Here is a 27246-nt window from a genome sequence, read left to right on the forward strand (position 1 = left end):
GGAAGGTCTGAAGGGCCCAGGCAGTGCCGCACCAGGGCCAGGCGGGAGATGGAGGTAAGGGAGGAGGCCGAGTCCCTGGAACAGGTCATCCCTGCTCAGCTGGGAGGGCCACCCTAGGTCAGGGAGCCCAGTAGCTGGCAGCAGAGGGAGTCCTGGCTTGTGCTGGCTGCAGGTCTCTGCTGCCCCCTGCTGGTTTCTGGTTTCAGCTACACCGCTCCGGCGTGACAAATAAACCAGGAGCCACCTGTTTTGCCTCAGGCCAGTCTTCATTCTTGCCCCGCCCTCACCAAGACCTCAGAGGCTGCCCCCAGGGCCAGCTGAGGCTGCAGCAGTCTTGCCTGTGACCTTGTTGGCACAGTCCAGCAGAGCCGTGTGGATGTCTTTGGCACAGGTGATCTGGGCTTTGATGACGGCCAGGTACTGAGGATAGGGCAAGCTGTCCGGCTGCACGGCGTCTGGCTTGGTGGCCGTGGGCACCAGCGTCGGCGAGTGCTTGGCGCTGTCACAGCTCTGTGACAGACACTCGTGGGCCAGGCGCTGTGAGAAGGCAGGCAAGAGGACAGCATCACTTCGGGCGCCTGCAGCCACCCCCGCCACTCAGTCTGGGCTAACCTGGGGCTCTGGCCCAAGGCCAGGGTCTGGTTTTGCCAGCCTCTTGCTGGATCATCTAGGACATGGGGCTCCTTCTCGCTGGGACTCTGTTGGTAAGTGTTTTTGGTGTGGGTTGGGTCACAGACTTGCTGTGTAGACAAGGCTGGCCTCCAGCGTTCTGCCCTACTACTTTATCCTTCTGAGAGCCGGGATTACGTGCACACAGCCAGACTGGAGAGGCAGAGCCGGGATTACGTGCACACAGCCAGACTGGAGAGGCAGAGCCGGGATTACGTGCACACAGCCAGACTGGAGAGGCAGATGATGGCTCTGTGGGAGACAGCTGCTGCCAAGCCTGAGGAACTGGGTTCTACTTCCCCAGGACCCACATAGCAGGAGGGGAGAATCAACTACCACAGGACATGCTCTGACCTCTGAATGTGCGCAGTCAAATGTAATAATTTAAAAATCACCCGGTGTACCACCATGCTCAGTTCCGTGAACAGCAACCTCTCTAGGCTGGTGGGAAGCAGTACAGACTCCACTGCCTTTAAGGACGAACTGATGAACATTAGCGGCTGTTGGTGCTCCTGCCCCGAACCCCAGGCTTGGGCTCCACCCCCATGGCCCCTGCACCTGGTCCTCTCCCTTCTCCTGGGGGCAGTACTCTACCCTGGTCCCTTCCAAGGCCGCCGCCGCTCTCCCCACTGCTCAGACCCCTCCTCCGCACTGAAGGGGCCTCGCCTCTGCTCCCACACTGCCTCTCCTTGAGAGTCCTTGTCAGAGCGGACTGACTCCCTTAGTAGGAGTAGTCCTTCTAATCCAGCCAAAGTAGCTCCAGCTTGCAACCAAACTCCATGTGGCTGTTCTGTGTGCCAGACTGCAGCGTCCTTCCCACAGTGCTGCACAGTCCTTCCACAGAGGCCAGGAGAAACCCTGAGAGGAGCCAGGATAGGGCTACACGCCTATACTCCCAGCCAGACCAGTCTCTCTCTCTCTCTCTCTCTCTCTCTCTCTCTCTCTCTCTCTCTCTCACTCACTCACTCACACACACAAACACAAGGCTGGGTGGCTGGCAAGGGTTGGAACTTGCCGTGGTGCACCTGGGTCATGGTACTCACCCCGCCACGTGACAGTGAGCTCACCCCACCATGCTGGAAGCCCCTCCCCCACAGCCCTCAGGCTGTGGCCTGGCAAACCTCCTAGCGTCTGTCTGCCCCACTCGGGCTCCCTCCAGTTTCTGGTTTTCCCAGACAGGGTTTCCTCTGGGTAGCCCTGGCGATCCTGAAACTCACTCTGTAGACCAGGCTGGCCTGGAACTCAGAGATCCTCCTGCCTCACTTTCCAGTGTACTTGGTTATATCGAAAGTCTAGTGAGACCCAGCCTATACCCCTCAGCCCAGTCTCCTGAGGCTCCAGGCTGACTGGGGTGAGTGTGCTGCTGGGGAGTCAATCTACAGCTATACTTGTGCTACGGAAACGCTACCACTCAGCTATCTTACTTTTCTTTTTTTTTTTGAAAAAGGCTTTATTTTAGCCCAGGCTAGCCTGGACCTCATGGTAGTCCTCCTGCATCAGCCTCTTCTCAACTGTTAAGATTACAGACATGAGCCACCATGCCCAGCTCTTCTTTTTACTCACCCAGACAGGTCTTGAATTCTGACCCTCCTGCTTCAGCCTCTTAAGCAGCTGGGGAAACAGGACTATACTAGCAGGCCTGGTCCCTTAGGGGAATTTTTGTGTATATGTGTGAGTGTGGGTGAGGCTGCATGGCCAAGGGTCAACCTCATATGTTGTTCCTCAAGCCCTGCCCCATCCTTGGTTTTTTTTTTTGACACGATCATTAACTGGGCCCTAAAGCTAGCAAATTAGGCTGGACTGGCTAGCTAAAAGCCTCAAAGATCCAATTATCTCCACCTCCCAGCACTGGGATTATAGGCATATACTGCCATGCCCAGCTTTTTCTGTGGGTGTTAGGAATCAAACTTGGGTCCTTATTGCTTGCCTAGCAAACACTTTCCACCTACAGTACCTCCTCAGTGTGGCTCCTCATATCCCCCATGGAGCTGGCCTATGCCCCATGCCTGCTTCTCTGCCTGCCCATTCAAGTCTCCTGGGCTTTGCCCCAAACCAGTCAGCCAGTTACAGCCTGAGGCTCCTGCTCACATCACAGGTCCCCATCCATGGCCTCCCTCCAGGCCTTGCCCTTGCTGCCCCTCCTGTCAGGCAGACTTCCAGGTTCCAGCAGCAGCCTGAGTCACTCTCCCCACTCCAGGCTTCCCCATCCTGCGTGGACAACCTGACCACTCTGTGCAGACTCCTGTCGTCACAGCCTCCACCCTCGGAGCTGCCCCTTTGGTTTTGTATCTGTCACTCCACTGAACAAGGAGACCTGTGGGGGTAAGAATCAGGACAGACAGAGCCCCCACCCCAGCTGAAGCACATGCCTATCCCAGAGGAACTGACCGAGGAGCGGCTGACTGACTGAGGGTTCAAAGCTAGGTGTGCACCTGTCATCTCGGCACACTCCAAATTTGAAGGCAGGAGATCTCTGCAAGTTTGAGGCCCGCCTGGTCTACAGACTAGTGTCAGGATAGCCTGTACTACTGAGTGATACCATCTCAAAAGAGCTTTAAAAAATGTTCTTAGTTGGGTATTGGTAGCTCCAGCCTTTCATCCCAGCACTCGGGAGGCAGAGGCAGGTGGATCTCTGTGAGTTTGAGGCCAGCCTGGTATACAGCGTGAGATCCAGGACAAGCACCAAAACTGCACAGAGAAACCCTGTCTCGGAAAACCAACCAAACAACCAAACAAAATGTTCTTGTGGGGAATTAAGCAGAGCTTGGTCACAAAGTATCTAGAAAGTTCCTTACCAAGCAGAGTTCCAGCTGATCACAGAGAGCATAGAACTCCTCCAGACACTTGTCAAATCGCTGTATGGGTCCATCACTGCTCTTTCTACGGCCAAGGAGAAAAGGCTGTTTGAGGAATGATTTCCAATCTCTGGGACACCAGCATCAGTCTAATCAAGTGGCCACCAACAAATCAAGCCCCGGCCCAGGGGGATCCCGACAAGGCTTGAAAAGGAGAGGGCGGGCGTAGGGGAGGAGTTTGTAATGCTGACGCTGAGGAAGGGAAAGAGCCTTTACTCACTGTCCGTTGTCAATGTTAGTGTTCTGAATCAGGTTCTGGGCTGCAACCTTCATCAAAGTCTAGTTTTGAAAGAATAATGAGAGAGAAAAGTAAGATGCAGGAGATGAAGTCAAGGAGGATCTACACTTTTTCTTTTCGAGACAGGATTTCTCTGTGTAGTTTTGGAGTCTGTCCTGGATCTCGCTCTGTAGCCCAGGCTGGCCTCGAACTCACAGAGATCTGCCTGCCTCTGCCTCCTGAGTGCTGGGATTAAAGGCGTGCGCTACCACCGTCGCCCGGCCGGATCTATGCTCTTGAGACCCTTGAGCCTTGTTTCAGCTGGCGCCTTCATCCTGATAATACAGACTACAGCTCATTGCCACCTCTACAGAACTCTCTCCCGGTATTTTCCTAGATGCTTACTCTCATTTGGAATTCTCACCAGCAACTTCCTAGGCATACCCTTTACCCAGTCGGCACAGCCAGGAACGACGCGGAGGCCGGTCTTCTGCAGAGGACTTAACGACCACAACTGTTTCTCCCCCATAAACTCACTCACTCTTCCCCGCTCCTCCTTTGGTTTTCAAGACAGGGTTTCTCTGTGTAACAGCTCTGGCTGTCCTAGAACTCACTCTGTAGTGCAGGCTGGCCTCGAACTCAGAGATCCGCCTGCCTCTGCTTCCCGAATGCTGGGATTAAAGGCGTGCGCCACCGCCCGGGTAAAATTCTTCTTTCCCATTCATTCTCATTTTCTCTCTTCTGTGTAGCTCTGGCTGTCCTGGAACTCACTCTGTAGACCAGGCTGGCCTTGAACTCACAGAGATCCGCCTGCCTCTGCCTCCCGAGTGCTGGGATTAAGCGTGCACCACTACGGCCGGTGGGACAGAGCCTCGCTTTGGTCAGACACAGACACAGCAAATCTAACTTCTCTTCCCTGCCTACGATCTCTCCTTCAACACCTCGGCGCACCTCCTCGGAGCCTGCCCGCCTGCCCGCCTGCCCGCCTGCCCGCCTGCCCGCCTGCCCGCCTGCCCGCCTGCCCGCCTGCCCGGCTCGCTCCCCGCAGCCTGCCCGCCTGCCCGGCTCGCTCCCCGCAGCCTGCGGTCCATCACCTGCAGACTCTCCTTCAGCTGAGGGATGAGCATCTTGTAGCGCTGCACAGGATCGAAGTCCTGCTGCTGCTGCTGCAGGAGCCCACTCTGGCCAGGTCCCACCAGTTGCGTCGGTTGCGGCTGTTGCTGGGGACCCGGGCCACCGGCAGAGCCCGGACCCGAAACACCCGCCGCGGAGGAAACGGCCGAAGCCTGCGGCTGGGGCGCAGCCATTTTCCTCGGGTAGAACACAGGATGTGCGTCAGAGGCGCGTCCGCCCGCTCTCTTCAGTCTCTTCGGTCGGCGGGCGGCGTTTGCTCGTTAGCGCAGCCTCCCAGACAGCTCAGCCAATGAAAGGAGAGGACGTGCGTTCGCCTCCCCCGTCTCACAGCCGAGGCCGGGACTGGATACCGCTCCACCAATCACAAGAGCGGTTCCCCGTTAGCCCCGCCCCCCGGCCCAGCTTGCCAATCGCCGAGAGGGCCTGGCCGCACTCTGTTTCCCCGAAGGCCTTGCGGCCCGAGGCTACCTGTCCGGGCGTCAGCGTCTAGGTGGCTGCGGGAGCGGAGCTGGGAGGCCGCGTCCGGCTGCCCGCGCTTTCACGGAGTCTCAGCCGAGCCCTTCTCGCCGGCCCGCCGCATCCCGCCTTTCCCCGCGGAGCCCAGCGCCTACCGGGGCCTGTGCTCAGCTCCGGCGTCTCTCCAAGTCGGCACGCCCCTCAGCGAGGACACAGCCCGCGCCGCCGTCGCCTGGTCGCGATGGCGCCCACCATCCAGACCCAGGCCCAGCGGGAAGAAGGCCACAGGTAGGTCCCTGCCACTGCGGTTTCCTTTTGTGCCGAGGGCTGCCGCTTACCACGTCACTGGTTCTCCCCGATCGGTCGGCCTGCCAGCTCGTGCAGTGCTCGCCCCTGACGAAGGGGCGGCCCCTTCTAGGCCTCTGGTCACTCCCCGGTCCCCTGCCATTCAGTTCTGGAATTGCACCTTCGGGATTCTCAGGAAGGGACCTACCTAACCCTCGGTCCCCTTCAGGGACGCGTGTGGGGCTCCGTCCTAAGGGGACCAGCGTCTGCCTTCCCTGACTAGAGCATCACTGCTTCGGAAACTGGGGGAGCGTCTTGGCACACGCCTGTCAAACCCTTGACATCAGTCTCTTTCTCAACCCCCAGGCCCAATTCCCACCGGACCTTGCCTGAGAGGTGAGCCCCACTACGGTTTCCAGGAGGGGTGGGCACGGACGCTGGCAGCGTTGGCAGGGCGGCGGGGGCCTTTTTTGTGCTTTTGAGCGTCTCATCAAGTGACCCAGAATGACCTCAAACTCGCTATCTTCGTCCCTGGGCCTTCTGGGTGCTGGGATCGCAGGCCTGTGGCTGTGCCCAGCAGCAGAGACCTAGGTGTTGTTTTTTTGTTTGTTTTTGTTTTAATCTTGTGTGGACACATCTCAGTTGTGTGTGGCAGTCAAAAGACTTGTTATAGTCACTTCTTTCCTTCCACCATATGGTATAGGTGTGAGTGATTAAACTCAGGTCCTCAGACCCTCAGGCATGACAGCAGATGCCTTTACCTCCTGATCCATCTTGCCAGCCTGAGGCTGTTTGTTTTAAAAATGGTTATTATCCCTATTTTTATTTTTTTCCTCGAGACAGGGTTTCTTTATCCTGACTATCCTGGAATTCACTTTGTAGGCCAGGCTGGCCTGGAGCTCAGAGACCCACCAGCCTCTGCCTCCCGAATGCTGGGGTTAAAGGCAAGTGCCACCATCACCCAGCAAGTATTTCTTTTGAGACAGTTTGGTTCTGTATCCCTGACTGGCCTAAACTTCTCAGCGACCTGCCTGCCTCCTAAGTGCCTGTGCCACCAGCTTCAGCTATTTCTATTATTTTTAATTAGGTGTATGTGTGTGTGCATGTTTTGTGCAGCTGCCTGCAGAGGCCACAGGTGTCAGATCTCCCTGGATCTGGAGTTACAGGTGGTTGTTAGCAGCCTGATGTGGGTGGGTGCTGGGAACCAAACTTGGGTCCTCTACAGGATAAGTAGTTCTTCCTCTTAGCTGCTGAGTCACCTCTGCAGGCTTGTGGTGCCTAATTCTGAGCCACTGTTTCTCTAGGTCTGGAGTGGTCTGCCGAGTCAAATACTGCAACAGCCTTCCTGACATCCCATTTGACCCTAAGTTCATCACCTACCCCTTCGACCAGAACAGGTAAGGTTGAGCTCAAGGATGGGAAAACTACTAAGAAATAGTTCACTGAAGGTAAGGACTGCTTATTTCATTGCATCTTTCTCCCTTGCGCCAGCACATTGGAGGTGCTCAATAAATACTAACAGAGAAAGCAGCATGCAATACCCTTCTGAGAAGCTGCCAATGCTGGGAACACATTCTGAGTTCCTCTCCATAGAGGCTTAGCTTCTAGGAAGGGAGGATATGGGGGTTGAGGGTGGATCAGGAAATTACAACATGCACGTTTTCCCACCCAGGTTTGTTCAGTACAAAGCAACTTCCTTGGAGAAACAGCACAAACATGACCTCCTGACTGAGCCTGACCTGGGGGTCACCATTGATCTCATCAACCCTGACACCTACCGCATTGATCCCAATGGTGTGTGGGGAGACAGGGAGGGTCTGCTGTAGGTCAACAAAGGCCAGGCCTGGGCAACCCTCACAGTCCTACCCCTCACTCCCTAGTTCTTCTGGATCCAGCTGATGAGAAGCTTTTGGAAGAGGAGATTCAGGCACCCACTAGCTCTAAGAGGTGAGGTAGTGCCACATGGGTACTGGATGGGCTCTGCCAAGCATGGGACCCTGAGGTGCCTGGTCTTCTACTCCAGATCCCAGCAGCATGCGAAGGTGGTGCCATGGATGCGGAAGACAGAGTATATCTCCACTGAGTTCAACAGATACGGCATCTCCAATGAGAAGCCTGAGGTCAAGTAAGTGCAAACAGGTAGGAAGGAAAGGGAGCAAGACCTTAGAGATGTCCAAAGGTCCCTAATGACTTTTTCTTCACTCCTAGGATTGGGGTTTCTGTGAAGCAGCAGTTCACAGAGGAAGAAATATACAAAGACAGGGACAGCCAGATCACAGCTATTGAGAAGACTTTTGAAGATGCCCAGAAATCGGTAATTGGGGGAACGGGATAAAAGCAAGTGTGGTTTATGGTCTGCCTCTTTCTGACCCTTTTTGTTCTACCAGATCTCCCAGCATTACAGCAAGCCCCGAGTGACCCCCGTGGAGGTCATGCCTGTCTTCCCAGACTTCAAGGTCAGGCTTGGGGTGGGAGGCAGGGGCAACCTCCTGTGCCTAACCAGTCCAGACTGACTTGAGTGTCTTCCATTCCCAGATGTGGATCAACCCATGTGCTCAGGTCATTTTCGACTCAGACCCAGCCCCTAAGGACACGAGCGGGGCAGCTGCACTGGAGATGATGTCTCAGGCCATGATCAGGTCAGCGGTTCTGCTTTCCACCTTAGCCTGCTTGTCGCCGGCCCCATTTGGGTGTTCTTGAGATAGGGTGAAATCTTGTTGCCCATGCTGACCTCCAACCCCTGGCACTCCTCTGGCCTCAACCTCTGGAGTGCTGGATTCACGGGCGTGTGTCACCACCCCTTTACTCTCTTCTCCCCACAATCAGGGGCATGATGGATGAGGAAGGGAACCAGTTTGTGGCTTATTTCCTGCCTGTGGAAGAGACACTAAAGAAACGAAAACGGGACCAGGAGGAAGAGATGGACTACGCACCAGATGATGTGTAAGTGTGAGGGTTAGATTTTGGGAATTCAGAAGTATGCCCCCTTCACTCCTTCCTCAGAACAAGTGGACTGACCCTGTATCTCCTCCTCAGGTATGACTACAAGATTGCTCGGGAATACAACTGGAATGTGAAGAACAAAGCCAGTAAGGGCTATGAGGAGAACTATTTCTTCATCTTCCGAGAGGGTGATGGGGTTTACTACAATGAGCTGGAGACCAGGTACTCAGCACTGTTTCACTAGTTTGGCTCTGTCCTACTTTTAGTTTTTCAAGACAGGGTTTCTCTGTGTAGCCCAGGCTGGCCTCAAACTCAGAGATCCGCCTGCCCCTGCCTCCCGAGTGCTGGGACTAAAGGCGTGCGTCACTACTGTTCTGTTGGCCCTATGTTTCTTGAGGCCACACAAGAACTACTCTGAGGGCATATGTACCTAAGGATTTGCTATATGTGTTTGTGAGAGCAGCAGGAACCTGCTTATTAATGTGGCTTGACCTTGATCTGGGTCCGGATCATAAACCAGAAAGAGAATCTTCACATAATGCAGGATATAAACAGTCATTTTTCTCACACATGTTAGGCAAGTGCCCTGCTAGTAAGACACATCCCTCGTCTAACAGTTTATTAGTTTTTCTGTATGTAATGTGTTGGTTCAGGAGGTCAGAGGGTTGCTATCAGTTGTTTTCCTCTGTTGTTCTTACTTTGTGTGCATGCATATGAAAGTCAGGATAACTTAGGGGAGAGTTATTCTCTCCTTCCACCCTGGCACTTTACCGAGTCACCTCCCCCAACCCTTCAGAACAGGTCTTAAACAAAATGCTTGACACAAATTCAGAAGTGTCACTTCGGAACTCTTCTCTGAGGGCTGAAAGCTAACTTGTCCTGTTGGCTGTGGTTTGAGTTTCTGTTCAGTACAGAGATAGCAGGCTCTGATCCTGTAGTCTGGCCTAAGAAGTGATAACAGGCAGGGTGACAATATTTTAAGTGATTATTACAACCCAGCTTCAGTCTACTCTTGCTATGTTCTTCCTATTTAAAAGCCAGAAACCCAAAATTTTTTTGCCATTTCCATGTTCCTAAGAGTTGGGTGAGGGCCTTAGGACATGGCTCAGCAGTGAAGAACACTGGCTGCTGCTCTTCCAGAGGACCTGGTTCCTTTCCTAGTTCTCACATGGCAATTAACAACTGCTGCTAACTCCAGTTGCCAGGAGAATCTGACGCCCTCTTCTGGCTTCTGAGGGCACTGCATACACGGTACACACACATACATACATTCGGGCAAAAGCAAACAACTGAGAAGTTGGGTAAATCAAAGCACAGACATGAACTCCCTGTAGTTGTCATGGATACTGCATGTACACTCTGTGCTCTGGTCTGCTCTGGGCCAACCACTGACAGGGCCCCAGGTGTCAAGTGAGAGCGGTCCAGTGGAGTCTGTAACTGAATCTTCCACCTTCTGCAACTGTCCACTGCAGGGTCCGTCTTAGTAAGCGTCGGGCCAAGGCTGGGGTTCAGTCAGGTACCAATGCCCTGCTTGTGGTCAAACACCGTGACATGAATGAGAAGGAATTAGAAGCCCAGGTAACAAGCTCTGCTGGCCCAGGACACCCACAGGGAGGCTAGTGGTGGGAAAGGACAGGGTCAGAGGTCTGACAGAACACCTTCCATCTTTTTCCCAATTCACTGGTTCTAGGAGGCACGAAAGGCCCAGTTGGAAAACCACGAGCCGGAGGAGGAGGAAGAGGAGGAGATGGAGGCTGAAGAGAAAGAAGCCGGGGGCTCGGGTAAGGGACTGGTCCCATCCTGGGAGCCCTGGGAGGGCGGGCAATGGGGTCTCACCTGTCCCTGCTTCCTCGCAGATGAGGAGCCCGAGAAGGGCAGCAGCAGTGAAAAGGAAGGCAGTGAGGATGAGCGCTCCGGCAGCGAGAGTGACCGAGAGGAGGGTGACAGGGATGAGGCAAGTGACAAGAGCGGCAGCGGCGAGGATGAGAGCAGTGAGGATGAAGCCCGTGCTGCCCGGGACAAAGAAGAAATTTTCGGTAGTGATGCTGATTCAGAAGATGATGCCGACTCTGACGATGAGGACAGAGGGCAGGCCCGTAGGGGCAGTGACAATGAATCGGACAGTGGCAGTGATGGGGGTGGCCAGCGGAGCCGCAGCCAGAGCAGGAGCCGCAGCAGGAGCCGCAGCCGGAGTGCTAGCCCTTTCCCCAGCGGCAGTGAGCACTCAGCTCAGGAGGATGGCAGCGAAGCTGCAGCTTCGGATTCCAGTGAGGCTGACAGTGACAGTGACTGAGCCTCAAGGCCTTCCGAGGAGGAGGCCAGCACAGCCAGCGTTAGGGCAGGGAAGCACTTTTCTAGTTGTCTGTTTTGTGAGCCCTTTGTTCATCCCCACCCCACAGTCTTTGCTGTTAATAAAACTAACTTCTCTTGACTTCACCAACTCCCAGAGCTTCAGTTCCCCTTCACCCGGCCCATCCCGACCCCCGACGCTCAAGGATCTCCACTTAAAGCACAAAAGCAAGCCCCATGGAGTTCCCAGGAAATGCATTGTAACAAAAATCAGAATCTTTGTTTTGTTTTTGTTTTTTTTGTTTTTTTTTTTTCCAAAATAAGCCCAGACCATTAACAATTGAAACTCCAACAAATAAGTCTTCTCCAACGGCGAGAAAATGCACAGTTACTCAAAGCTGACTCTGCCAGTGGGGCTGGGGACAGAAGGGGGAGGGTAGGGCGAAACCATGGAGAGGGCTGGGGAGTCGGAGGGTCAGGGTCCTGCCTGTCAGAGTGGGGCCGCCTGCGTCCTGCACTCTGCTGTCGGGTGGGGGGCAAGCTCTCACCTCCCTCTGGGGGAGGGTATCCCTCACCACCTTCCAGTGCCAAGCAGGGTCAGTCACCCTGATGGGAAGTGGACAAGACAAGACTAGACCAGCGCGTGGAGGTGAGGGTCCCTTGAGAGGGAAACCTGCTTATCTCAAACAGGTGGCCTTTCACCCCACGTCCCACAGGTAGTGGGAGGGGCTGGAGCAGCCTGGGAGTGAAGAGGGGAATGAGCAAAGGCACAGAAACCTGGAGGGCCGGGGTGGGGACTTGCATAGGTTGATGAGTGTGCAAGAGGTACATAAATACACCTGACACCCCGCCCAGCCCGGCACTGGGAGAGGTGGTGGGGACCACAGGCAGGTCCCCATTGCCACTCTACCCCCTGGCGGCTTCTCCCTCCCTGGGCTCAGAGCAGGGGAGGGCTACAGGCCAGGAGGCAGGGGCAAGGTCTGGGGGATGGGCAGATAGTGCAGGGAAGGCTGTGGTTTCAATTTTTTTTTTTTTTTGGTTTTTTGTTTTTTCCCAACATTTTGTATCTTTAATAACATACACAATGGTTACCAGCCATATTCATAACAAAAGTTATTCATAAAATGTATCTAAAAATAACATTTTTTTTTCCTTTTCGTGTGAAAAGCTTGAGAATGTCCCAATGAGGGTGTAGGTTGAGGGGGAAAGAGGAGTTTGGAGTAGGGGACCCTGGCTTCCCCACAGCCTGAACCCCCAAATCCCCTCCCTTCACCTGGGCCCCAGCACCAGCTCTCATCAGTAATAGGGAGCAGAGGGTTTGTGTGACTCAGGCTGGGCCGCACCTCTGAGTTATGATATAGTGTTCCACTTATATGAGGTCATGACATAATGGGGGTGGGGGGAGGTGGACAGAAAGAGGGGACAGGCAGGACAACAGAAACCCAACAATCCCCTTTCCCTGATTCCTACCCACAAGTCTTTGGCCAAAAGACCCGGGGAGCAGAGAAGGATTATGTTGGTGGGGGAAGGGGACATTAAGGCAACAGACTTCCTGACCTCACTGCGGGCCTGGGGCTGCCCACCTTCAACCTCTGCATCTAGGAGCCAGGGCTGGGATGGGGAAGGGCGAGGGGGTCTGGAGGAGGGGGCTCTGCCCTCTCCTCTCATAAAGTTCAGGCTCCCCCTGCCACTGTCCCGGCTCAGAGAGAGGCCTGGGGATTCTAAAAATGGCAGGGAATGATCAGAGAAAAACCGTTAAGAACTATATAAATATGTATCTTAAATAGGCCTAAGAAATTAATTGTAGAGAACCTCTGATAAACAGGGCAAAGAGGGGAGGAAGGTGGTGACTGTCCTGGGGAACGGTGGGAACCAGCGACAGACTGGTGAGCAGGCTGTCCACACTCCTTCCCTCACTGTCATGTTTCTGAAGGGCAGGCTGCACAAGGTGGTGGTCAGTGTCTGAGGAAGTCTGCTCTCTTGGGGAAGGACAGGTGTCAGCAGTCTAGAGGAGGCAGGGGTGGGATGGGACCAGTACGGGATGTGGGAGGGAAGGGGTAGGCAGTCTCGCCAGTCCTTGCCCCTGGCTGCCCTCTCTGACCCCCGGCCTCAGCTGAGATCCCTCAATGGGCCTGGGAGTGAGCAAGGAGTGTGCCAATGTTAAACAAAAGTTAAGAGGATGAGTAGAAAAATATCAGAATGTATAGCTGCGCCAGCCCACCCTCTCGCTGCCGAGAAGAAGCCTGTTGGGGGATGGCCCCCGCCCGCCGCCCAGGGAGCCTATGGGTGCGCTGGGCTGTGGGTCCCGTCAGATGGTGGAGGTTTTGTCTGTCCCATCTGTGGTAAGAAAGGGAGGAAGGGAGGAAGATCAGGAGCTGGTGGGGGGGCCTAAGGAAAGGCACTCACATAGCCTGTCATCCCAGGCAGGCCCTCCCTGGAGTCTGGCCTCCCCTTGGGACCCTCAGGATGGCTCCAAGTTGCTGGGTTCATAGCTGGAGATGCTGGGTAGGTGGGAGCTAGGTCAGGGGAAGAGAAAATGCTCACCACCCAAGGCGTGTTCTGTCATGCTCAGACACAGAGACTCCAGGGTGGGATTGATCTCCAGGTCAGGCCCAGGTACCGGGCAGTCTGATGGGAGAGAAGACAATGATGGTGGTGAGGAGAGGACCAACCAAAATGGGAAGAGGGAAGGAAGGGAGACGAGAGACTGCTGGCAAGGGGCTGGGGCCAAGACACCAAGAGCTCAGAAGGCATGCACAGAGGGGTGGGAGGCATGGCCGGGAGAGACCAACAGGTCTAGGGTGTCACAAAGAAGGCAGAGAGACAGCCGGGGGGGGGGGGGGCGGGGGGGTTGGCAATGCAGAAAAAGCCAGACTTTCAGACAGAGGAAGTGACGTGAAGCCAGGGAGCGCTCCTGGGGATTAGGAGGCTCTGACTCTGGCTCTGACTATTATGGACATGGATTCCAAGTTGCCTCGGGCAATCTGGGCACCTGCCCCAGACTCTGGGCAGCTTCTTGCTGATGGATGGCCTATCCTCTACGCTTGGTTAAAAGCTAAGCTAAAGCCCTTCCTGTGTCCACTTGGACTTGTTCCTCCAGACAGGATGTAAGCCAGGCTGAACAGGTGTCCTGGACAGGACAGCAGCCATGGGGCTTATCCTCAAAGCACTTCTCAAAAGGACCTCCTACCTGGCACCTCCAAGAGAGCTCAGGTCCCACACTGCTAAGCACTCTGCCTCATCTCAGAATGAGATTGCCTCACCTGAGCTTTTGAGCTGTGCTCCTAGGGTCTGACTCCTATCTCAAGTCTCACCTTTCACCCCAGCCATCTAAACCCTGAAGTTGGGTCAAGGAGACCCCGTCTCTCTTAAAAACAAGCTCTGACCTTGAACACTCTTTGTAGCTGACTGGTAACTGGTGAGCTGAGAACAGACTTGAGCACTCTTCCCATGAGCATCAGGGGAGGCTGCCTGACAGGTCAACACACTTGCTGGAACAATTCCCACCTTTGGCACCTATGGCACACCCATTCACTCAACACCATTTACACGACATAGGCTTACAGTTTGCCAAGCCCTCCCTGCCCTCGGATGAACACAGACTCTCTGGCACCACAGATAGAGGCCTGCAGTATTTTATCAATTCAGAAACTCTACTGGCTACAAAAAGTTTCTGACTGCAAGAACGTAGGTCCCCTGCAAATCTACGACCTGTCCAGAGCAGCCCACTGGAGCCAGCTTCCTGTCACAGACGCCATGCCTAGCCCAAGCACGCAGGAGTAGACCAGCCAGGAGCCACTCTCCCTCAACCAGTCAAGCAGGAACCCAGAGTCAGCATACCTTCCATCTGACACCTGTCACTCAACCCTCCTGACATCTGACCTCCAGGCTGGTGTGAGCAGAGGAGAAAGAGCCCACCTTCACCACCCTTTACCACCGAACCTCATTATGAGGTAGAGTCACTGGATCCAGCAGTCACCAGCTCTGACCGAACAGAGGTGAGCTGATAAATTACAATCTCCTCACTGACCCCTCAGACTCAACCCCTTCTGAGTATGAACTGAACCTATAAAGAGTGACCGTGGCACAGGAAAGAAAAGACATGTAAGCCAAGGGGAGATAAGGTATTCCGTGAAGGGGAGAGAGCCCCAGCAGACTTAACGGACAGAGACACAGGGAAATGGGAGGTGGCGCATAGCCTGGAGAGACCTGCGACAAATCCGGATGGGAGAGTGGATGTGAGAGGACGAAAGTCAACTGAGGAGGCTGACCAGTCTGAATGCCAGAGGCAGGCACCTCACCTGGAGGGAACATGAGAATAGCCTGGGGTGACGAGTGGACTGGGAGCGAGTGAGTGCGCTGCACAGAGCTGCGGCTCTGGCTGGGCATGCTGTTACTGCCTCCAGGGTTGGCAAACCACAGGTTCTGCACAGATCATGGAGAAAGTGTCAGGGTGAGTGGGAGAGACACACATCCCAGGTACTGCCACCCCAACCCCAGAAGTACTTGGACTTCCATACCAGCCAGCTCACCTGTCGGCCCTGACCCCCAAGACTGGGGCTGGTAAGGGCATGTCGAGGAGAGACACCCCCAATGCCTGAAGGGCTCAGGAGGCCCATCCTGCCAGGTGGGAGGGCCCGAGGAGGCATTGGGAACTGCCGCTGGGTCCGCCGGGCCACACCTATCCCCACAGAGCCAGCTATGGGGAGCGAGTTGGAGCCGAATGCCCAGCTGTCAGAGAGCAGAGGGCAGGGTGTTAGCTCAGGTACAAGTGTCCATAGCTCGTGTCCCTCCCTCAACTCCAGTGGGTGGGACAAAACACCAATTTGCTCTGAGAAAGGATTCCCTGACCATGTTCTTGCACTCTACATTCCCGTCTCCTCCTGACCCAAGGTGGATATGGGAAGCATAGAGAGGTTTCCTTGCTGTACCCTCAAAGCAGTTCTGCAAATGTCATTTCTCCAGGGAGAAATGTACCGTCTGGTGTGAGAAGGGACCTCAGAGCCTTCTGCATACAGGTAAGGAGACAAAGGTACAGGAGCAGGGTCTACTCCACAGACACGTGCTGGGGCTTGGCCCCGTCTGCATCCTGCTCTTTCTTTTCTGTGGTGCTGGGACGGAAGCCAGGGCCTCATGCACAGTAGGCAAGTTCTCTGTACACAATGCATGCCCCAGCCCTTGCACACTTGTATTGTTAACTGTTGGATCAGACTCTAGCTGCCTTTCTTGACTCCCTCTCGCCCACAAGTCAGGGGCACCCTCCCTGTAGCCCTTGCTCTCTGGGACAGAGAGCTGGTAACAAAGTATACAATGGGTCCACATGACGGTGCAGCAGGTAAAGGTGCTTGGCACCAAGACCACCGGACCTGAGTTTGACCCCTGGAACCCAGACGGTATAAGGAGAGAACTGACTCCGCCGAGAGCTGTCCTCTGATCCTTACCAGGCCTGTGTGTCCCCACACATAAACATACATAAGTGCTGAGAAAGAGGACAGTGCTGTGTATGACCTTGCAAGCCCTCCTCCCTCTAGCAGCTGCAAAGCCAGTTCAAGGTTCTACCTAGTGTCTACTTCTCTGTCCCACAGCATGTAAGCGAGATCATGTGGCACAGAGCTCTCGTCTCCCTGAAAATCTGTTAGAGCCAGAACCCACTTTGTTTTCCAGATATAAAAGGAAAGCTCCCTCTTCTTCCCTTCAAAGCCCCATTGTGGCTGCCTATGGCCATGATGACACATCTCCCCTAACGAAGCCTCTCTGGACTGAAGAACCACTCTCCCTCCTCAGGGCCCCATCTCTTAAGAACATTTTATGAAGGATAATCAAATGTCAGCACCTTTCCACAAATCAGTCTCCTCCCACAGATTCCACCTCCCCATCCCCCACAGTCATAGAAATCTACCTGCCTCTGCCTCCTGAGTGCTGGGATTAAAGTCCTGTGTCATCCTTTTTCTCCCTCTCTCCCTCTCTTGGTTTTTTGAGACAGGGTTTCTCTATGCAGTCCTGGTATCCTTGAACTCAGAGCTACAACTGCCTCTGCCTCTCAAGTGCTGGGATTAAAGGCGTGTACCACTACACCTGGCCTTCTTTTTTCTCTTTTAAGTTGTACATCTTGATTTTCTAGAAACTCTGCACTGGACAATTTGAGTAAGTACAGCAGGGGCCCATTCCAAATCACAGTCACCCTTTAGGCACCCTCGTGCCAGCTCCATGGGCCTAGGAAGGTGCCCACCTACCCCTTCTGCTGCCGGTAGCTCTGCATGTCCAGTGCAGCTTTGCGCGGAAATGTCCGGAGGAGTTTCAGCACTTGCTGCTTCCAGGACAGCAGCCGCTTCTTCTGTGTCTCTGTGAACGCCTGGAATGGGAAGAAGGCAATGCTGGACAGAGGACCATGCTTACATGGTTAGCTGGGGGTACGCTGACAGGTACGCAGAAGTAACTGAGTGCAGGCATCTCTTCCTGTGAGCACGAAGAGCAAGGGGCAAGGAATCCTGAGCCAGCAGGAGTGTTTTGTGGGGGACTTGGGAAACCTGGACAAGTACTAGCACCGACAACAGGTGGGAGATGGTCACTTCCCACAGAGTGTGTACAAAAGCTGAGAAGCCTTCGAAGGCAACACTGGAGAGGGTGGAGGATGGGCTGGAACCTGGGGCACTGTGGGCTCTGAGAGGGGTGGAGCCCTAGTGAAGGTCTTACCTCGTGAGTCAGGCACTTTTCGATGAGCTGGAGGTAACTGGTGATGTTCTCCTCGTCTGGTCGAGACACCAGCAGCTGGGTGCATACTGAGAAACATGGGAAAGGGCAGAGCTTAGTCCCAACATAACCTCTGCCACGCTGCAACCAGCTGGTGGGTGCAGAAGGACAAGAGACGTGGGCTGGTTAAGTCCCAACTCCTGGGCCTTGAAGGCAAGGGCTAGTACAGTACCATCAGCCCAGAGAGGCCTGCAGGAAGAGGTCTAGTCCCACTCAGTTTCAGCTATTCTGCAGGTTCACCTCTAGGGTCTTTAAAGACACATGGCTCCCCCTTCTCTAACTTGGACTTGAACTAGGTGCCTGGATTCACCTAGTGTTCTGTTTCAGGATTCTGGGAGAGGCACTGGCTGCTCTCACCTTTGCCCATCACCCGTGTAAACTGGCTGGGGATGTCTCCGTCGGCGACGGGAGCTGGGGCTGGCTCACTGCTATCAGAGGGAGCTGGAGCTGGTGGAGGAGGATAGTTCTCTGCAGCTGGAGGGTCCTTGACCTCAGTGCCCTTGTCTGTTCCAGGGTGGGTGAGGGGAGGCTCAGCACCTGGCAGTAGCGGCTCCCCCCGACCCCCATCCTTGGCAGTAGGGGTGGCCTGAAGGACACTGTAGGCCTTGATAGGAGTGATGATGATCTGCTGTAGCTCCTGCAGAGCGTTCCGCAGATTGCCACCTTCCAGCACATCCTGCAAAGGAGGATGTAGCCAGGTCAGGCACAGATGTCATGGTGGTACAAAAAATGACTACACAAGTGTGGTCAGGTAAGGCTCAGAGAAGCCCCCATGGTATGCAAGGTTCCAGCACAGAGGTAAGATAAGGGAAGCTCTGGCCCATCAGCCAGGTAAACTCTTTCTTCCCTCCAAGGAGAAAGCTGAGATTCAGATAAGATGTGAAGGAGGAGGGAAAACCAGAAGGAGGCAGCAGGGAGAGGAAAGGAGGAAGATAATGGAAGCAGACACAGGATCAACTGGAGGAGAAAGTCAAATGAAAAGATCTCTTGTCCAACTGCAACTCACCGACAAAAATAAAAACCTATCTATCAGGTCTAATGTTAAAAGATGGAGACATTCTGGAATCACAAAGCAGAACAGAGAAGGAAGAGAGGGCGGGAGGGAACCTCTCAGGCAGAACTAGGAGCTCTTTGATGACAACTTGCTCAAGGTCTCTGGAATCCAGCTGCCCATGCCTGAGGCCACCAGAGGTCGGACTGCAGGAATGAGGAGGCCCAGGCTGCCAGCTGCCAACAAGGCTGACCCAAAGCCTTCCACCTGCCTGTACCACTGGGCCTTGGAGATGAGGATACCAGGTCCTCACCTTCTCTAGGGACTTGAGGACGCTCTGTCTCTCACGAAGCTTCTGGATGCTTAGGGCTATCTTGTGCCGGGCACCTTTGGTGACGTTCTGTGATGAGGACAGAAGGAGACAGGAAACTGGATATAGGTGAAATACACAGGGGTGTCCCAACAGAGACCAGGGACAGACAAGGCTTGATAGCAGGAAGAGCACCCAATTATGCTGGCCCAAGACCTCCCCAGTGGTCCCTCGGGTTTACCTGCGACTCAAGGTGCTGCTCTGTTAGGGTCATCATCTCTTCGTAGCTCATCTGTGAGAACAAAGCAGCATACTTGTGCAAGCGGAGGCTCTTGAGCCATGAGGGCACGTCTGTGTAAAAGGAGAGAGGGTTAGTCAGGAGAAGAACACTGGTGACCGGGAGATGGGGGTGGGAAAGAGATCAGGCATAAGCCACCAGTAGCCTTAGAAACTGCAGTGAGCTGGGAGGGGTTGGGACCAGAAGCTGCCTCTACCTGCCTAGTGAGGCCCTTTCAGACAGTCTTCCCCAGCAGGACACCTGACCTACTGAGCTGCTTAGACGGCCTCCATGATTTAATCTCATCCATCAATTATCTTGAGCTCTGGCTGGCTGTGAGGGGAGGGGCTATCTATTGCCTTCAGACCTGTCCCCTCCTCCCTGAGGTGGCAGCTACAGGCAATTTTCTGTCCTTCCAGCCCGGCCCAAGCCCTAGAGAAGGGTTCTGGCATGTCCTCTGGATGCACCTTTCATCCCGCTTCCATCCTCTTGGAAAGTGTTCCGGCTGGAGCCCTGCTCCTCCGTCTGCTCACTGCCAGAGGAGGCCACACTGCTCTGTGGCGAAAGGGGTGCGTGGTCGGGCGTGGTGAAAGCAGCCCGGGCCCCAAGCTCCTCTGGACTCGGCCACTCACCAGGGGCCTGGGGGCTTGTAGGGATGAGTGACATGGAGCGCTTCAGTGGGCTAGGGTGGATTTGGCAGGGGAGACCTGGCCAGAGAAGGAAAATCAAGAGGTCAGGCTGGGGATCTGTGCATAAAAAAGACCATGGCCCACTCAATCCTGTAGTCTACCAAGGGGAAGGGAAGGAGCCAAGGGGACCCCAAGAGCAACTGTCTATAGATATTGTTCAACCTCCCACCCCAACACCCAGCTTCCCAGCATGCTGCCCGATTCCTCTGAACTCACCCTGCTCCTCAGCTCACACTCTTATCCAAACCCCAGGAGCTGTGGCTGGTATCACTGTCCTGTCTAACTGGATTCTTCCCTTCACTCTTGCTACTTACAGCCCCCTTTCCTTACAGCAGCCATGCTGATTGTTTTTAGGGGTGGTGGCTTCTTAGAGATAGGTTCTCACTTTGTAGCCAGGCTAACCTCAAACTCAGCTATCTTCCTATGTGATGGGATTACAGGCATGTACAAATCTGGCCTGTTTAGATCCTAGTGGCTTCCTTCATGCCGACAACAAAATCCAAACTCTTCCACATACCTGAAAACCCTGGTCCCTAGTCACCTCTGATCTCTCATCTTCTATAGCCCAGTCCTTGGCTCAAGGTCTTTCTAGTCCTCACTTCTCTGGAACCAACCACCCCAGTCCTCTTTTGAGACAGGGCCTCTCAAAGCATCCTTGTGCTTCTGTCTCTTAAGTGCTGGGATTAGATATATGTGATCACCCTGGTTTCGGAACACCAGATGCTTGCTCCGGAACACTTTAAGGCCACACCAAAGGATTTTGACATTTGCTCTTTTTCTTTCTGTTCCCTTTTCTGTGATACTGAAGAAAGAATGAACCCAGGCCTCCTGCAAACTAGACAAGTACTCTGCCACTGAACCCCACCACATTCTCAACTCCCCAATTGTAGCAGCTGGCAGTCTCAAGCCTCAGTTAACTGTTACCTCCTGAGCCTACCTCAAGTCTTTCATTTTGTCAATGCCTTCTAGTCCTCCATCCCAATTATTCTCTCACCTTTAAACACCAATCACAACCCAGATTCTCTTCCATAGTTGTTTGCTTATTAACTAATAAACCCCTTTGCTAGAGAGATAGTCCATGAAGCAGAGATCTGTACGTGACATTATCATATCCTCAGCAATCACAGGGGAATGGCCCAGGAAATTGCTTCCCTAGTACTTACAAATAAGCCAAGTGCATTGAGTCCCTTTTTACTTTGGGGGACAGGAAGCTCAAGAAATACTGCTATAGTGGCCCAGAACCCACTATATAGCTCAGGCTGAGCTCAAACTCACGATCCTCCTGCCTCAGTCTCTCACATATTGGGATTGTAGGTGTGTACCTGCATGCCTAGGTAATGAACTGCTTCTCTAACACTCTGTGACTGGACCCTTTGTCTCCATTTTTTCCTGGACTGAATCCAAACCGACCAGCTAAGAGGCCTGGTAACTCAGGGTGAACTCAGTACCCTCTTCCCCAAGACATTTCACACTCTGTCCACTCCATTTCTGAGGTAAGCAAAAGGTTCCAAGTTGATTCCCTAGACAAGGCAGGAGCCTCTGAACACCCCGACCTTGTCACTGTCTTTCCCCTGTCCTAGCACTGCTTCACCGTCCTTTCCTGTCAGCTCATCTGCCTGTGTCCTGCTCAAGCACCTCCGTTCGGCTACGGCAAGTCAAGCGCTTGCTGCCCTTGTGCTCGCCAGTTCTTGTACTGGACTGTGGACGTATGAAGGGGGCACCCTGGCCCAGTCATGACTGCAGCCCAGGCTCAGGGGCAGGATACAACACAGGAGCCTTCCAACTGAGTTTCAGAAAGAACAAATGAGTGCTAAGAGGGCCTGTGAGCTCAGCACAGGGAATCCACAAGTTCCCGTGGCAGCCTAGAGAGAAACAGAGAAAGCCAAAAAGCCCGGTTAGGTGAGGACAAGGCCTGGGAAGCTGAACTACTTTGCCCCAGTTCCCACAGGGGACTGGGAAGAGAAAGAGAAAGAGTACAGGACGGGGTTCCTCTAAGTGTCCCAGTGACAGCCCACCCAGGAGGCGGCCATCTTGGTACAGACCCCAAAGTACCTTGTGTTACAATATGTAACAATACTGACCTCCTAGCCAGAAAGTTACCCAAGGGAGAAGATACTGACTAGCCCACGGTACAGATAGTGTCAGGCTCCGCTACTGCCCAGGATGATCCTGTTGGAGTCCTCTACGTAGGGCTCCTTCCAAGTTTCTGGACACTGTGGACTCTGGCTTCTGCCCTATTTGGGGCCTCTTGGAAGAAGATGGCACTCTGGGCCCCAGAGCTGGAAAACCCTCAATACAGGCCTTTGTGCCTGTCTTCGTGCCCCTGGCCACCTCCTTCCTCCCTTCTCAGCCAAGAAGTGGGCTGGTGAGGCTGAGAGGGCAGGAAATTACCCTGACTGGAGCGACCACGCAGTTCCTAAGGAGTCCTGCTTGGCCTGTGCTGGGGTGGAGGCTGGCCACTGCCTGACGATTATAAAAACAGGAATGCCGGCTACAGATCCACGGCCTCGCACTCTCCAAGAAATCCTGGTCTGTCCTTGGCAGTACACCAAACTCACCCTGCCTGCCCTCCCAGGCCAATCTTTGCTTCCCACTCAAAAATATTTTAATGGTTTCCTGCTTCCTGCAACTGTCTGATGTCCAAAAGTTTCATTTTATCCTTCAAAGCCCTAAACAGTGGCCTTAAGATCTGACTTCAAATCCTAATTCTACTACCTCTGAAATCAGTGCTCTTGGACAGGATTTTGTCTCTTTGTCCATATGAAGTCCTCAATAGGTACAGGTTGGCCTAGCATGCACCAATGTGATCATTGGAAGAATCTTAAGACCTGCTGTACACTGATGCTCTCCTGGGTACCACCATGCCTTTCAATCATGGTGTGCCCTCTCCATGGAATGGCTCATTCCTTTCTCTTTTGATCCATACACCTATCCAACACTGTGAAAGCTTGGTCCTTCAAAGTTGCTTGGAGTGCTGGGGCTGTAGCTCAGTGGTACAGCCTTGTCTGTATTGTCAAGATTCTGAGTTCTACCACAAGTGTTTCCGAAAGAAAAAGCAAAAACAAAGAGCCTACTAGGGTTCTGAGCTAGGAAGCACACAGGGGGTGAGGTAGTCACTGCAGGGGTCATTTTTAGGCAGAGGCTGTGCAGTATAAGTATTCAGACTCTGAGCTCCAGAGCCATACTACCTGGATTTAATTCTGATATTATCTTGGGCAGGGGACCTCTGAGCCTAAGCCAAGTTTTTTTGTTTTTTTTTTTGTTGTTTTTTTTGTTTCGAGACAGGGTTTCTTTGTGTAGCTTCGCACCTTTCCTGGAGCTCACTTGGTAGCCCAGCCTGGCCTCGAACTCACAGAGATCCACCTGGCTCTGCCTCCCGAGTGTTGGGATTAAAGGCGTGCGCCACCACCACCCCACCTAAGGCAAGTTTTATAGTTTATAGTTATGAAGTCCTCAGAATAGCTCCCAGCAAAGTGCTCAATGTTTCCCGGTCAGAACAATCAATGTTAATATAGCCTCCAAACCTGGTACAGGAAGTGTGGTGCTTCAAAGTCAATGGGGTTGCTCGAGTTCCCTGGAAATGCCTGAGAACTCTATCTTGCCTGGCCTACTTGAACCAGTACCTGCTGAAAGGGACTGACCACCTAAGGCTAAATTATGAGCACTCGCCTTTAATTAGGTCATGCCACTCTTCATAACTTAGAAAAGCAACAGTGCCTTCCACTGTTCATCTCAGCTAACATTTCAAAAAGGCACCTTAATACCAGTTCCTGTTTTACCCAACCTCTGGGCTTAGCTGGTTAGCAGGACAGCACTGGTCAGAGGCAGTTCTGGTCCAAACTGCTCAAGTCTGAACCTTAGCCAGTTCCACTGCTTGTTCTATGTGTGATCTCAACTACATGATTTCCGATCTTTGAATCCTAAGTCCTCATTTGTGAAATCATAGGCCTCATGGTGTGTGAGAAGGCTTCACTGAGACTGTATCTGTAATAGTGCTGCTGAGAGCACCTGGCACCAATGCCCAACTATAAACAGCTGATGCTCTGCAGTGTCCAATTTACACACACACACACTTCTCATGTTGGAAGACCAAAATCCTGAGTGAGCTAAAGAGACCTCAGGTGATGGTATCCATCCCTGCCAGGGGTCCTCAGGAGCTAGTCAGGAATCAGAAATGTTGATAGGGAGGGCTGGAGAGATGTCCAGTGGTTAAAGAGTGCTTGTTGCTCTTACAGAGGACCAGAGTTCAGTTCCCAGAACCCACATGGTGGCTCACAACCATCGGCAACTCTTGCTCTACAGAACCCTCTCTGGCCTCTTTGGACATGGTATGCACACGGTACACAGACAAGCTAGCAAAACACCCACCCACCCACACATTTAAAAAAAGAAAAGAAAAAGGAAAGAAAGAAATGCCAAGAGGGTCACAGGGGCTCATGTATAGGCACATCTACTCAGCGCTCTCTCAAGCTGCCACTAGGAATATAGTCTGTGAGGCTCCAGATCTTGAGACTTTTTCAGAAGCTAGAAATCTGATTTTTAAAATGTTGTATACTGAAGTTATTTAAAACCAAATCAAATGTGAGTTCCTAAGACACATCTATAGGTCAGGTTCAGCTCTGAGGCCAGTTCATAACCTCTGCACTGCCTCCCTTATAAAACTGAGGCCCAGAAGGGTGATGGGACTTGCCCAGGCCACAGAGCAAGAGAAGATAGCTCATTCTGACTAGTTCCAAGCAGGTACAGCCACCTAGGAAGACAGCCCTCACCTGTGTTTGCATTGCTCCCAATACTGTTGATGGCCGGCGGCACTGAGCTGGATGGGTGAAAGGGTACGTGTCCATTTTCCCGGGGTGGCTTGTCCTGCCAGCCTGGTCCTGCCTCTCCAGGGGCCAGCTCTGCAGGTCCCCCCCACTCATCTGAGCCCTGGCGTGAATGGTAGGAGGGCTCTGGCCGGGTGCGGAAACCACTAGCCAGCCGCTCTTCCAGGTGGCTCAGCCAGAGGGCGAGCGCATTGCGGTCCTCCAGCGTGGTGGCTGGGTGGATGAGGGCGTAGGAGAGGAGTTGGCGGCTCTCCTCGATGAAGGCATTGCTCTCGATGGAGTAGGCCAGCACCTTCTGCAGCAGCCTCATGTACTCGGACTTGGCCTCTGTGTTGCCTGGCTGGAGCAGGGGCAGGTGGGATAGCAAGAGGGACACCACCTTCTCTTTGGACTCCTGCTGCCACTGGCTGACGATGGCTACAGAGGGAATAAGAATGAACATCAGGAACATGAGTAGACACTATCAAAAACTTAACAGCTCATGGTCTCTCCCAGTTCCAGTCTCCTCTACTTTTCCCATTTATTACCCTTGCCTCTGCCCCTCATAGAGCCGCTTCTAAAGCCATTTGCCTACTTCTGTCACTCCTGTCCTCAAAACCCTGCAGTGACCTCCAATCCACTCGGGCACATGGAAGCTCCTCCTGCTACATAAAGGCTTATTATTCCTTTGCTGCATCCAATTGCCTGCTCGCCAACACTTCCCTTCCTCCAGTAAACAGCTTCCTGCCTAAAGGGAAGTAAGTGTTAGAATAAAAGTTAAAAGCTTGTTCTCAGCCAGGTAATAGTGCACACCTTTAATGTAGCACTTGGGAGGCAGAGGCAGATGGATCTCTGAGTTCAAGGCCAGCCAGGACTACATAAAGAAACCGTATCTCAACCCCAACCCCAACCCCCACCCTCCTTAAAAGGAAGGAAAAAAAAAGTAGTTTGTTCTCTGGCATAAGAGAGTCTAGATTCTTCACCGGTTAGATTTTATTTAGGCAAGTCATCTTAAATCTCATTAAACACTGATTTGTTTGCTTTTGGAGGTGAATTCTTGCTATGCAGCCCAGGCTGTCCTTGAACCTCCTCCCAAAATACTGCTACATGCAAAACTTGAGAGAAAATTATAGAACCTGATTCAAAGTGTTGGTTTGAGATTCAATGAGCTAATAAGAAAAGTAACGTGGGAGCTGGTGGGATGGCTCAGTGGGTACAGAAAGGCACTGTTCCCAAGCCTGAGCCTGATGAACTGAGTTTTCCTGGGAGCCACACTGTGGAAGGAATCAGCTCCCTACCAGTTGTCTTCTGACCTCCATACTGCCATGGGGTACACACTATATCCCACAAAATGAATCAATAAATAACTACATAAATAAATGTTAAAAAGAATGGAATGTGACCTCCAATCAAAGATGCAATGAATGGTTGTTGCAGTTTTTTTTAACCTGGTCTCTCAGCCTCCCACTGGTGACTTCTAAACTGTCCTGTTCATACAGGTGGGTTTATCTTCCTAAGTCACACTCAAATCACATCGGTTTCTGTTTATAAGTTTACTATGGCAGCCCGCACCCAGATTCAACTCCAAGAACTCACAGCCTAACATCACCTTCATTTCTAGGTCACTCTCCACTTCTCATCAGATATAGACTCAGCATGAGTGGCCTACCCCATCTTCCTTGGAGCTCTCTACAGTGTTTATCCAAGCTCCCACAGTGAAGCTGAGATTCGAAGATTTGGCTGCAATAACCTTTTTCCTACCCAAATCCTATGTCCTGTCTTCCTCTCCACCCTTAAACCTATGGACTGAGCGTGAATCAGCCTTAAGTGTGCTAAAGAAGCAGTCTATCATTGAGCTCCACCCTCAGCCTTCTTTTTACTTGGCACTTTAAGATAGGGGCTCACTAAGTGGCCCAGGCTAGCCTTGATCATTCTATAACAGAGAGAGGCAATGAAGTGGTGATCTTCCTGCCTCAGTATTCCAATTAGCTGCTATTTATAAGCCTAAACTACAAGGCCCAGATTGGTTAGGTTGTGTGTGCGTGTGTCCGCAGGCCATAGTACATTCATGAAGGTCAGAAGACAACTTATAGGAGTCGATTCTCCCCACGTACCACATGGGTCCCAGGAACCCAACTTAAGGTGTCAGGCTTGCCTTCAAGTGCCTTTACCAATTCAGCCATCTGCCGGCTCAGTTTGGTCACATCTCCCACCTCCACTGAGCACTGGGTCATATAACTCTTGAATACCCCCTTTTTAGATTTAGTTTCTGAATTTCTAGTTCTTGATAAGAAATACAGCATGAACAAATACAGCAATATTAAGGACAAAGTCAAAGGTCTTGCATTCCAGCTGTTAGAGCACTATGCTTCCTCTTCTGTAAAAGGAGTAGAGAGTTCGAGATCTGGACTGCTCAGATTTAGGAAATGGTGTCTGTGAAGGATTAACAGTCTGCCTGTAGTAAATGTGCAGGATGTGGCTCAGTGATGGGTGTTTGTCTCCATGCTCCTCTTGTAGTCAGCCACCCCATTATCCCTACCCTGACTTCTCAATTGCTGTTGTTTAGGCCTTACACTGTA

General features: G+C 52.9%; 3 protein-coding genes across 4 annotated transcripts in view; 1 reads left to right on the forward strand and 2 right to left on the reverse strand.

The window, feature by feature from the left end:
- Positions 1 to 247: 247 nt before the first annotated feature.
- On the reverse strand, positions 248 to 5296 carry Med29 (mediator complex subunit 29). Its single transcript, XM_006986292.4, has 4 exons — positions 4836 to 5296; positions 3745 to 3803; positions 3465 to 3549; positions 248 to 537 (listed from the first exon to the last, which is right to left on the reverse strand). The coding sequence occupies exons 1-4, from the start codon at positions 5046 to 5048 to the stop codon at positions 295 to 297; spliced, it is 600 nt and encodes a 199-aa protein (XP_006986354.1). The 5' UTR covers positions 5049 to 5296; the 3' UTR covers positions 248 to 294.
- A 209-nt stretch (positions 5297 to 5505) lies between these two features.
- Positions 5506 to 10995, forward strand: Paf1 (PAF1 component of Paf1/RNA polymerase II complex). Its single transcript, XM_006986290.4, has 14 exons — positions 5506 to 5619; positions 5983 to 6012; positions 6921 to 7013; positions 7289 to 7410; positions 7497 to 7563; positions 7640 to 7741; positions 7825 to 7930; positions 8004 to 8072; positions 8152 to 8255; positions 8443 to 8559; positions 8653 to 8781; positions 10032 to 10137; positions 10250 to 10340; positions 10416 to 10995. Exons 1-14 carry the CDS (start codon positions 5573 to 5575, stop codon positions 10850 to 10852), a joined length of 1620 nt encoding a protein of 539 aa, XP_006986352.1. The 5' UTR covers positions 5506 to 5572; the 3' UTR covers positions 10853 to 10995.
- Positions 10996 to 11118: 123 nt separating this feature from the next.
- Positions 11119 to 27246, reverse strand: part of Samd4b (sterile alpha motif domain containing 4B) — a 37714-nt gene continuing 21586 nt past the window's right edge. Inside the window, exons 2-12 of one of the 2 annotated variants that reach the window (XM_042275070.2) lie at positions 24635 to 25105; positions 19644 to 19883; positions 19141 to 19250; positions 18903 to 18989; positions 17956 to 18274; positions 17542 to 17627; positions 17082 to 17200; positions 15381 to 15579; positions 15150 to 15273; positions 13393 to 13476; positions 11119 to 11264 (exon numbers count right to left, since the gene is read on the reverse strand). In XM_042275070.2, coding sequence (XP_042131004.1) covers positions 11182 to 11264; positions 13393 to 13476; positions 15150 to 15273; positions 15381 to 15579; positions 17082 to 17200; positions 17542 to 17627; positions 17956 to 18274; positions 18903 to 18989; positions 19141 to 19250; positions 19644 to 19883; positions 24635 to 25105 — 1922 coding nt within the window. In that variant the 3' untranslated portion in view covers positions 11119 to 11181. Of the gene's footprint in view, positions 11265 to 12238; positions 13186 to 13392; positions 13477 to 15149; positions 15274 to 15380; positions 15580 to 17081; positions 17201 to 17541; positions 17628 to 17955; positions 18275 to 18902; positions 18990 to 19140; positions 19251 to 19643; positions 19884 to 24634; positions 25106 to 27246 lie in introns of those variants that run through there. The other variant, XM_076575072.1, reaches the window with a different exon arrangement.

Source organism: Peromyscus maniculatus, chromosome 1 (genome assembly GCF_049852395.1).
Source record: "Peromyscus maniculatus bairdii isolate BWxNUB_F1_BW_parent chromosome 1, HU_Pman_BW_mat_3.1, whole genome shotgun sequence".
Taxonomy (NCBI): Eukaryota; Metazoa; Chordata; class Mammalia; order Rodentia; family Cricetidae; genus Peromyscus; species Peromyscus maniculatus.